Source organism: Ovis aries, chromosome 18 (genome assembly GCF_016772045.2).
Source record: "Ovis aries strain OAR_USU_Benz2616 breed Rambouillet chromosome 18, ARS-UI_Ramb_v3.0, whole genome shotgun sequence".
NCBI classification, from domain to species: Eukaryota; Metazoa; Chordata; class Mammalia; order Artiodactyla; family Bovidae; genus Ovis; species Ovis aries.
The window spans coordinates 52,828,354-52,840,421 of NC_056071.1; the positions used below are offsets into that span (position 1 = coordinate 52,828,354).

Consider the following 12,068-nt stretch of genomic DNA (forward strand, 5'->3'; position numbering starts at 1 on the left):
AGGCCAACATCACCCTAGTATCAAAACCAGACAAAGATGCCACCAAAAAAGAAAACTATAGGCCAGTATCACTGACGACCATAGATGCAAAAATCCTCAACAAAATTCTAGCAAACAGAATCCAACAACATATTAAAAAGATCATACATCATGACCAAGTGGGCTTTATCACAGAGATGCAAGGATTCTTCAATATATGCAAATCAATGTGATATACCATATCAACAAATTGAAAGATAAAAACCATATGATTATTTCAATAGATGCAGAAAAAGCCTTTGACAAAATTCAACACCCATTTATGATAAAAACCCTCCAGAAAGCAGGCATAGAAGGAACATACCTATAATAAACATAATAAAACATATACGACATAATAAACATAAACATAATAAAAGCCATATACGACAAACCCACAGCAAACATTTTCCTCAATGGCAAAACATTAAAAGCATTTACTCTAAAATCAGGAACAAGACAAGGGTGCCCACTCTCACCACTGCTATTCAACATAGTTTTGGAAGTCCTAGCCACAGCAATCAGAGAATAAAAATAAATAAAATGAATCCAGATTGGAAAAGAAGAAATAAAACTCTCACGGTTTGCAGATGACATGATCCTCTACATAGAAAACCCTAAAGATACCACCAGAAAATTACTGGGGCTAATCAATGAATATAGTAAAGTTGCAGGATATAAAATTAATACACAGAAATCCCTTGCGTTTCTATACGCTAACAATGAAAAAACAGAAAGAAATTAAGGAAACAATCCCATTCACCATTGCAACAAAAAGAATGAAATACTTAGGAATAAATTTACCTAAAAAAACAAAAGACCTATATATAGAAAACTATAAAACACTGATGAAAGAAATCAAAGATGACACAAATAGATGGAGAAATATACCATGTTCATTGATTCAATATAATGAAAATGAGTATACTACCCAAAGCAATCTATAGATTCAGTGGAATCCCTATTAAGCTATCAGTGGTATTTTTCACAGAACTAGGGCAAATAATTTCACAATTTGTATGGAAACACAAAAAACCTTGAATAGCCAGAAAGAAGAATGGAACTGGAGGAATCAACTTTCCTGACTTCAGACTATATTGCAAAGCTACAGTCATCAGTACAGTATGGTACTGGCACAAAGACAGAAATATAAATCAATGGAACAAAATAGCCCAGAGATAAATCCATGCAACTATGGACACCTTATCTTTGGCAAAGGGGACAAAAATATACAATGGAGAAAAGATTATCTCTTCAACAAGTGGTGCTGGGAAAACTGGTCAACCACCTGTAAAAAAATGAAACTAGAACACTTTTTAACACCATACACAAAGCTAAACTCAAAATGGATTAAAGATCTAAATGTAAGACCAGAAACTATACTCTTAGAGGGAAACATAGGCAGAACACTCTGACATAAATCACAGCGAGATCTTCTATGACCCACATCCCAGCAATTCTAATGAGGTGGATGAAATTGGAGCCTATTATACAGAGTGAAGTAAGTCAGAGAAACATTAATTCAGTATATTAATGTGTCTGTGTGTGTATATATATTTATATATAGAGAGAATTTAGACGATAACGATGACCCTATATACAAGACAGCGAAAGAGACACAGATGTAAAGAACAGACTTTGGGGCTATATGGGATAGGGTGAGGGTGGGATAATTTGAGAGAATACCACTGAAACATGTATATTACCATATGTAAACTAGATGACAGGTGCAAGTTTGATGCATGAAGCAAGGCAGTCAAAGCCAGTGCTCTGGGACAACCCAGAGGGATAGTATGGGGAGGGAGGGAGGAGGGGGGTTTGGGATGGGGGACAGTTTTGCACCCATGGCTGATTCATGTGGATGTATGGCAAAACCCACCACAATATTGTAAAATAATTAAATTAATTTTTTAAAATGAAATAGAATAGAATATCAGTGTTCATCACACAAAATATTGTTATGTGAAACTTTTACTTCACTTACACATGTATGGACATTTGTGTGAAATATTTCTACTCGACCCATTGTACGGAAAGTTCTGATGACTTGGGAGTGTTCAGTAATATTTCCTCTGCTGCAAGGATTTCATTGAAATGTGAAATAAACAAGAGCTCCGAAGGGTTCTCAGGGGTGATTTGATAGGATCATTTGGGGACAGGTTTTGTTTTTTCTTTTCACAGTCTAACTCCATCCCTTCTCACCCTTTTATCGTAGTTGGCTCAATTTCTTTTCACACCAGTGTGTGAGTCAAGACCAGTGGATCATTCAGGGCTTAGAGAGAAGGAAGTAGCCTCAGGAAACTTGGAGGCACCTTTGGAAACCCTCCCTAAAATAGACTCCAGTGGCTGGGCTTGCCAGACGCACCCTACGGGGGGCACCCCAGGCTCACTTGGCAGGATCTAGGAGGCTGCTTGGCCTTGGGGAAACAGCACCAGCAGGAAGAGCCCTGTGGAGTCTCCCCACCAGAATGTCAGAGAAAGAGGAGTCCTCGGAGGCCATCTAGTCTAAGCCCATCATTGACAGTTCAAGCTGCAGAAGCCCAGGGCTTGTCTAAGGATCCACAGACAGGAAGTAGCACATCAAACCTGAGCTGACCTTTGTTCAGGCAGAGTTCTTCCCCGACTCAGGATCCTCCCATTTGAGCCCAAGTTTCCTCATGTTGACCCTGGGGAAGGCCAACAGCAGGAGGAGATACAACAGAGGGGTCTTTCCCCAATCTCCCCATGGCAGTTGCTCAAGATGCCACCCATAAGACCTCTCAGGGTACAAGAGGATGGAGACCTCATCCAGTGTTTTCTGATAAACCTGCTCCTGGTGGGGAGGTTCCTGGAGGCACCAGAAGAGGCAGGGGAAGGGGCTGCTCTCCTGAGCAAGCTCTCAGGGGTCTCTATCCCCCACCCCCAGTCAGTCCCAAGGAGCCCTCAGGCCATGTGCAGGGCTCTTGCCTACATTAATCACGATGCTGGGATAGGCTAAGGTGATGATCTTGTTCACCAGGATCTTCTCGGGACTGTTCTTCTCTTCACCCAGGGCACTGATGCGGATCAGCTTGTCTGTGGACAGGTACTGGCTGTACTGGGAATAGGTGATTTTGCAGGGATAGGTCTTTGCTAGGGAGAGAACACAGGATGGGTGAGACTCGCTAGAGAAATCAGCTAGGCCTGGGTGGATCTGGGACCCTACTATGCAGAGGAGAGGCCAACCTTACTGAGCCCCCAATGAAGCAGGTACTCAGTTTTCTGTTGGAGGGGCTGAGAGGTGAAATGGCTTGCCCAGGGTTATTCTACTAGTATGTGGGTGCACTGAGGCTCTAACCGAGGTCTGCTGCTGCTGCTGCTAAGTCACATCAATCGTGTCCAAATCTGTGCAACCCCATAGACGGCAGCCCACCAGGCTCCCTCATCCCTGGGATTCTCCAGGCAAGAACACTGGAGTGGGTTACCATTTCCTTCTCCAGTGAATGAAAGTGAAAAGTAAAAGTGAAGTCGCTCAGTCGTGTCCAACTCTTCGAGACCCCATGGACTACAGCCTACCAGGCTCCTCTGTCCATGGGATTTTCCAGGCAAGAGTACTGGAGTGGGTGCCATTGCCTTCTGAGAGGTCTGGAGGACTCCAAATCTCAGGCTTTCCTCACTAACCCGGCCCATATTCCTTGAGGTAGTAAAGGAAGGATTGAGGAGAAGGAGAAGGAGGAAGTTAAAGGGAAGAAACAGAAGGAGTAGAGGAAAGGGAGGAAGAGGGAAGGAAGGAAGGAGGAGGACTATGTGCTGGAGGAGACACTAGGAAGACAATTGTCACAGGGATCTGCCCTCAAACTCTTGGCTGGCTTGACCCCCCTTATGGCGTTTCCGTAAGCTACTCTGTGTTCATGCCCATACCCAGAGCCCATACCTTCTTCAGGAGAGAGTGTGATGAAGGCTGTGTCCTGCCAGAATGGGAGCAGGGGGCTGCCATCATGCAGCAGAGACTGGGCACTCAGGTTCACTCTGAGGTCCTTGAGCTGGGGCGACATGTTGAGGGCCAGCAGGACAAACCTTATGTCCTGGCCCATGTTGGGCGAGTCGAGCAGCTGGAATTTCAGGGAGACCTGGACAACATCACTGGGCTGGAGAGAAGGAGTAGCCAGGCTCCGCGGACTGTCACTCGGTGGCACGGACCTAGGTTGCGATTCTGCTCGGAGGGAGCCTGGGAACCTTCCAGCCTTCAGCTTCTGAAGAGCCTTCAGAAACACCTGCCTCTCCTGCAGAGAACCTGGGAGGGCAGAGCACAGCACCAGTGCCCTCATTTCAAATTCCACCACCTGAGACTCTCCGTCTGAGGCTTTCTCTGCCACCACAACTGACTCACCTCGTGCATGGAGCAGACTGAAAGCACTAGGAAATTTACGCCCCCAAGAGCAGCCCTCAACCCCTGACCGTAAAGAGTTGGTGGATAAATAGCCTAGGCCCCTTGCCCCCTGGGTGGGATAAATCTGCAGTATTGTTCTACACTTTACACTAAATCTCTGATAGGATTGCCAAATTTAGTAAATAAAAATACAGGGCAGTTTAATTTGAATTTCAGATTAACAACAAATGATTTGGCCACAGTGAGACCACAGCATTCCTTATCCTACATTTTCTCAGCCACCCCCCTGGCAGGCACCCCAGCAGAGTGAGCCCCAGCCCCCCGCCCACAGTGCTAACAGGCCTGACAAGGCCCCCAGTATTGGCTTGCTCCCCTTCCTCATCTCACTTGCTCATTCTCCTTCCCTCCTGTAGCTTTTAAATCTCTTCACTGATAAACCACTTGTCTTTGAAGTGATCCTTAGTGAAGATAGCCGCAGAGAGAATTGAGGCGGAGGGATGGATTGCCAGTACCCTGGATGTGTTCAATGCTTGTCTCTTAGGCTTGGGCTCTGGGCCTTCTCTGTGTTGGCCCTAAAGGCCCACATAGACAAACACAAACTTCATGGACTTCCAGGAATCTCAGGTGCTCCCGCCACCAGCCCACACAGTCCTGATTCGCTCCTGCTCAGATCCTGCCCCTCTCCCTGCTTCTGGCCCTCTTAGACTGCATGTTTTTGCTTGGCTCCCTAGTACTCGAAACTGGTGGTTGGTCTCAATTTCCAGGAATCAGTCCACAGCTGACTGACGTAGATGCCCCTTGCCCCACTGGCTTGTGTCAGAAGACCCTGCCAAGGATCCCATTTCTCAGAACCATCCTCTGCACGGTGTGGGTGTGGGAGTGAACGTTTGGCCTTATATCGGCTGCGGTGCCAGCTGTGGTCTGGCCTGTCCTCCAAACACCCAGTAAAACATGAATCAAACAATAAGTTGCTGCTGCTGCTAAGTCGCTTCAGTCGTGTCCGACTCTGTGGGATCCCATAGACGGCAGCCCACCAGGCTCTGCCGTCCCTGGGATTCTCCAGGCAAGAAGTTAAATGAAATTAATAAAACTAATTAGTAGGAAAGAGTTTACTCAATCTCCTGCCCTCTTCAGTTTGATTTTTCAGGAAGGCAGGGGCAAGTAGGACATATACTATTTCTATATGATGGCTGTCGATGGCCCTGCAATCCACATGAATATCTTTCGGAGGGTTCTCACTGCCTGTGGGGAGTGAGGTGGGGAAGGACATGAGGAAGCGAGGCAGTGGGGACCCCAACTGGGCCCTTAAACCTGAAGGGCTGAGGAGACAATGGGCCTGGGTTCCGGCTCCCCTGCTGCAGAGGACTGTCCCAGCTGGCAGAGAGGTTCCCTGGGGTCTTGGGGAAGGTGCCTACAGGACTTGGACTCTGCAGGGGCCTGGCTTGGTCATACCTTCTTCATACTTGTAGTTTTCCGTGATGTCATCCCGCTCATCACTCTGGATGCTCTTGGTGCTAATAAAATTGCCAACAGTATTGGTGTCCTGGTGAAGTTTCTGCTCCTTCCCTCCAAAGACCAGCCAGGCCATACAGTCAGCATTCACCATGGAAAAGGCAAAGGCTGTGTCGTAGTTCAGGTCCACCTCTCCTTCCTTGATGGCTCTGACGGAGGCAGGGCCGCAGCAGTAGAGGCCTGATGGGGAACAGAGGGGCCTCGCTGGGCTGTGGCTGCAGGGCTGGGTGGGGGTGGGGGCTGTTTCTGTGGCGCTGGGCTCTGCCTGTCCTCCCAAGAGTCTCACCATTGCTTGTCTCCTGAGGTGTGGCGTCCAGCACCTGCCAGCCTCCGAATCCAGGTGGGAGGTCGTTCCGTGCCATCCAGCATTCATTCCAGACGTGGAAATTCCTGAGGCAGAAGCCAGAGGAGTGGGTGTCAGGTGAAGCTGAGGGAGAGTTGGTGGTGCTTGAGGTCTTTCTGGAGTAAGGCAGGGGACGATGAGTGATGGACAGCTAGATAGAAAGTCAGGGTGCTGCAGGCCTGCGCACCTCTGTGGGAGGCAGGTGAGCCTTAGCTTGCCCAGAAAGGAGCTTTCCTCTCTTTGTAAAGAGTGAAGGTTCCAGAGCCAACGGAAACCCTTCACTCTCTCTCAAAAGACTCTCGTAGCCCTTTCTTGTGTGTGCTGTCCACTCACAGAGGCAGTCACAGGCTCACCTTTGTGTCCGGAGGTGAGACTTCAGGCCATCTGTGATCAGAGCCACAGGTTGAGTATTAAATGAAGGAGATGAAAAAGAGGAAAACTCCCTCGGGACAGAGAGCTCTTGTGATGTGATGTATTAAACTCAGAAGATGGTTGTATTTGTGTTTAGCTGCTCCCCAGCCTTAGGGTTGGGGATACCAAGCCTCAGGGCTGGTGAAATGGGGGAGTGCATGGGAGGGTAGCAGGCTCATGTGGTTTGCCCCAGAAAGAGATGTCTCTTACCAGACACTGTCCTTCTTCTTATTCTCCAAAATCCTGCCTGTGTTGTCATAATACTCATCAATGATCAGGTTTCCATCTGTGTCGTGGCCAGAGTTGAAGTTGGTGATCACTCGAGTGGGGATCCCCAGGCACCTCATCACTGTAGAAAGGGCAGAAATCTCCTGTGGGCCATGGATTCCTGGGCTTAGCGCTCTCGACTCAGGGAAATCATACACTTGGCAGGCAGGAGCTGTCTGGGGCACCAGGTTGGCGACACGTCCGACCTCCCTCCCTAAGGCTTCGCACAAAGGTGAGAGCCTCCTCAGACAAGCTCTCCTAGGGCCAACAGAAAGTCTAGCAAGTTTTGGATTTCCCTACCCTAGCCAGCAAGGTGGCAGAGGCTGGTCCCTTGGCAAAACTCAGTAGCCTGACTTGTCTCACTTCCCTCCTGGCCATAAATCTCTATCTTCAAACCAAATAGCTGAAATTTTTTCCCTCCTGTGGTAAAGATTAAGACCATCAGATTCTTAGGCAAAGAGCCCTGCTGCTTGGATTTCCCCTTCTGTGTGGTTGTACTGTCTTGGAAGATCATCAAGGAAAGTATTTACAGATACAGCCAGGAAGGCAAGGAGGCTGTAACAAAGGCTAGAAAAGTGAGAATCTATGGCTAGTGGAGAAATTCTTAAAAGAGGGTAGAATGCTGTCTTTATGATTTTTCTTGTCATTAAATAAACAATCACTAGCATGAAATATATTGCTCCCTAACAATCTTTCACCAAGCAGTTTTAGCATTCCTGATAATCTTTGCCTGAATTAATGCTATGCTCAACCTTGATTGTGTGCTAAGTCACTTCAGTTGTGTCCAACTGTTTGCCACCCCATGGACTGTAGCCCACCAGGCTCCTCTGTCCACGGTATTCTCCAGGCAAGAATACTGGAGTGGGTAGCCATTCTCTTCTCCATGATGGTACCAAAATGATTATCTTCTAACAGTATCATTTTTTCCATATGTATTAGCTGGCATTCTTCTATAAAGAAAAGCACTTCAATCTCCCTCTCCCATTTTTTTGGTATTGTTATGAAGTGAAGTAAAGTGAGTCACTCAGTCATGTCTGATTCTGAGACCTCATGAACTATATAGCCTGCCAGGCTCCTCTGTCCATGGAATTCTAGGCAAGAATACTGGAGTGGGTTGCCATTCCCTTCTCCAGATCTTCCCAACCCAGGGATCGAACCCAGGTCTCCTGTGGCTCCTGCATTGCAGGAGAATCCTTTACCATCTGAGCCACCAGGGAAGACCAGTATTGCTATACCTCTTGGAATCTGTCTCAAGAGGGGAAAATAGAAATTGATCTACAGAGATGTCCATCACAGCATTAAAGTTAAAAAAATATATATGAACCCACTGTATTGTTATTGGTTCATATACTTTTTTAAACTTTAGCAGAAGTTATTTTTAGACATTTGCTTGGTTTCTAATTTTTTCCCCTATTGTAATTAATGCTGTGATGGACATCTATGTAGATCAGTTTCTGTTTTTCCCCCTTGAGACAGATTCCAAGAGGTAAATGACTGAGTCAAAATATACAGATATTTCTCATAGTTCTTCAAAAATACCACTGTCATTTTAAAATGTTTAGAATTTTTAGTTTAGATACTTATTTATAATAAGCATTTAATTGCTTGTAGATTTTAGTTTAGGGTCCTTCTTTGGCACAAAGCCTCTCCAGGCTGGTATGAGGATGCATCCCTGGATGCAGCCCAGGAAGGGGAGGAGAGAAGCCAAAGGGGAGCCATGCACTGCCCTGGAGTGGCAGGTCTGCACAGGGCCAAGAAACAAGCGTGGGGAGTGAGCAGAGCCGACAGTGAGTTGTAGGTGGAGATGACACAGGACCACCCCAGAGAGTAGGATGAAGGTGGGAAAAGCTGCCACTGAAGGAACATGAGACAGGGGTGAGGCGAGAGCATATGAGGCAAGAGCGTGACTCAAGAGCATCACCGTGGGCACATTAATGCTAAGATTACAGTCAGGAGGGTGGATAACACTTATGGTAATAAGAGCACATGCCAAAGAGGGGTGGTCAGAGAGAGCAGGGAGCAAGCCTCCATCCTTCACCCTGATAGCTAAATTCATGAAGTGTCAGTGGTGGTGTCAGCTGCTGCTAGACATGGCCAGACAGGCACTTTCCTACCCAAGCACAGGTCAGTGGTCTCATGGCACTCAGTTCTCTACTACACATGGTATATGGCATGTAGTGATTTGTTTATGAGTCTCTCTTCCTGAGGGCAGGGATTGTGTGATAGTCATCTTTATCATTATACAGCCATTAACAATACAAGGCAGGCCTGTTCTGCAGAAACGTGGGTGCATCTTTGCTGGAAGAGTGAATGAAGGTCTCGACTCTTCTGTCCATTTTGACAATTTCCAACTGAAGACTGTGTGCTGTGCTGTGGATACCAAGCTTGACTCTCCACAGAACATAAGCTTTGAGCGGTAATGGGTCTGCACTAATCCATTCTCACCATTTCCTCATCATGCCTCATGAGAGGACTGGGATAGGGGACAATAGCTGTCACAGTGAGGCAACAGAGGGACAAGAATGGTTCTCTACTCTGGGAGGAGGCCAAGTCTTTAGCTTCAGTGTCACGCGAAGGAAGCAGTGTTCAGACCTGCACAGTCATGCACGTACATGTTTCTCGGGGTTTTGCCCCCTCTGTCCTGCTTTCTTTGTCCCCCAACAAAGGGCTTCTGCTGTGGCTTCATCTCTCACTCTGTGCCCATGACTCCTAAATTTGAAACTTGAGCCTACATGGAGACCTTGCTGTCACTAAGCACATCCCCAGCTGAGCTGGTCTTCCATTCTTGGCTAGCTTCCTTGCCAGTTGATGTGACATCATCATCCTTTTAGGTGCCAGGAATGGTGCCAAGCACTGCCCAGGCATAATCTCACTTAATCCTCTCCACAACCTTGTGATTATTCCACCTTTGAAGAGGAAAAACCTGAAGTTTAGAGTGGTTGAGATCACATGGCAGCAAGAGAAAAGCCATGGCAAGATTTAAACCCCCGTATCTCTGATCTCAAAGCCTCCCAGTGTTAACCACAAGCCCTCACGACAACTTCACTAACCATTGCAACTTCACTACACATCCCAGCAGCGTGTCATTCTCAATGTGTTTTCCTTTGTGAAGTTTTCACTGATTACTCCATGCCCACTCATCCTCCTTCCTATGCTTTCACTTAATTCCAGTCACCAATGCCACACATTTTATCACTGCATGAAGCTCTTTGTGATCTCATATATTTGTCCTATCTTGTCAGCTAGATTACAAATCACCCTAGAGTAGGGCTCAGATCAAATATTTTTCTTGCATTTCTTCATTCCCAGCACAGTGCTGGCCAGAGTAGATGCTCATTAAATTTGTGTTGAAATGAGTTTTCTTTAGCCCGCTTCTGCAGACTGTGAGTCCTGATGACTCACAATTTGATGTGAGTCTCAGGTGACTTTGCGCCTGAGATTTTCATTGATAATTTGGGAGCTGAATCCCTCATAAAAGAAAAACCACTGTGGGGTGTGTGTGTGCTTGCGCACGCACCTCCATGCACATTCACAGAGCAAAGCCTGGACAAAGATGGGCAAGATCTCAGAGTCAGGAAAGGTCGATAGAGTTCCTGAGGTATATTACCTCACACAACACTCCTGGTATTAATTACTCTGTCTCTTCACTTAGCCATTTGGCGCCCATTCAGTGAGAGGTGTAAAGCTCCCATGGTAAACCAGGCAGTGGCTCTGATGCTTACACAAAGACGTAAGACAGTCCTGCCTTCAAGGAGCACAGCTTCACTTCTGACCAGCTGGGGACCCTGTCCTGATGGTGTGGTTAAAACATGGAATCTGTTTCAGGACTGGCCATGAAGGCTTCCCACCAGTTCTTCTCTCCTCTGCACCCCCATGTGGAAATGTGGCTCCAATTTTATAACAGAAATCAGTGCAGAGTTCAAGCTCAATTTATCAAAATTCATTTGGTCTTGCTGCCACATTTCCGTGGCTTATACTGATGAATACAGTCAGAGCCCCAAGTAATAGAATTAATTGCATTTAAGTGTGATGACTTTTAGCATATTTTTGTTTCACCCTGAATTCATTAAGCTTCCACATGGTAAAAACATCACTTCCTGTTCCTCCTCCCATGCCTTTAGCTGTCCCTTATAACCGAGATGGTAATATTGCTGTGGTTTTTCAGATATGCCATCACAAAATCTAACAATTCTCTCCTGTCTCCAATGACAATGAAACCTAAAACTTCGCTAAAAAATAGTCTATTTTTTTTTTAATGTAAAGAAGCAAGAAGGTATGACTCAAAATGAGAAAAAGTGCCTATCAAACTAGATCCACAAATGACATATAAGGGAATTAGCTGACAAGGACTTTAAAGCAGCTATTTTAAATACTATCAGTAAGTCTAGAAAAATGGTATAGATGACCTTACTTGAAAAGCAGAAATAGAGACACAGGCATAGAGAGCAAATATATGGATACCAAGGGGAAAGGTAGGGTAGGATGAGTTGGGAGATTGGAATTGATGTATATACACTGCTGCTGCTACTGCTGCTAAGTCACTTCAGTCGTGTCCAACTCTGTGCGACCCCATAGATGGCAGCCCTCCAGGCTCCCCAGACCCTGGGATTCTCTAGGCAAGAACATTGGAGTGAGTTGCCATTTCCTTCTCCAATGCATGAAAGTGAAAAGTGAAAGTGAAGTCGCTCAGTCATGTCCGACTCTTCGAGACCCCGTGGACTGCAGCCTACCAGGCTCCTCCGTCCATGGGATTTTCCAGGCGAGAGGACTGGAGTGGGCGCCATCGCCTTCTCCATATATACACTACTATGTATAAAATGGATAACTATTGAGAACCTACTGTACAGCATAGGGAATTCAGCTCTGTGCTCTGTAGTGACCTAAATGGGAAAGAAATTTTTTTTAAAAGGTGGGGGACATGAGCTTCCCTGGTGGCTCAGATGGTAAAGAATCTGCCTGCAATGTGGGAGACCTGGGTTGATTCCTGGGTGGAAAAGAACGCCAAGAGAAAGGAATGGCTGTCCACTCCAGTATTCCTGCCTGGAGAATTCCATAGACAGAGGCTACAGTTCATGGGGTCGTAAAGAGTCAGACACGACTGAGAGACCAGCACTTTCGCTTTTCACTCGTGCGTATACATATGGTGATTCATTTTGAAGTACAGCAGAA

At 46.4% G+C, this 12,068-nt stretch overlaps 1 protein-coding gene and 1 long non-coding RNA gene across 6 annotated transcripts in view; one reads left to right on the forward strand and one right to left on the reverse strand.

The window, feature by feature from the left end:
- LOC105603203 (uncharacterized) overlaps positions 1–12,068 on the forward strand; it is a 55,412-nt gene that overhangs the window by 40,660 nt on the left and 2,684 nt on the right. The gene's annotated exons all lie outside the window — the stretch shown is intronic.
- TGM5 (transglutaminase 5) overlaps positions 1–12,068 on the reverse strand; it is a 30,815-nt gene that overhangs the window by 2,634 nt on the left and 16,113 nt on the right. Inside the window, exons 7-11 of the mRNA XM_012098881.4 lie at positions 6,843–6,981; positions 6,165–6,268; positions 5,819–6,058; positions 3,911–4,270; positions 2,969–3,129 (exon numbers count right to left, since the gene is read on the reverse strand). Of these exons, the coding sequence (XP_011954271.2) occupies positions 2,969–3,129; positions 3,911–4,270; positions 5,819–6,058; positions 6,165–6,268; positions 6,843–6,981 (1,004 nt within the window). The remainder of the gene's footprint in view (positions 1–2,968; positions 3,130–3,910; positions 4,271–5,818; positions 6,059–6,164; positions 6,269–6,842; positions 6,982–12,068) is intronic.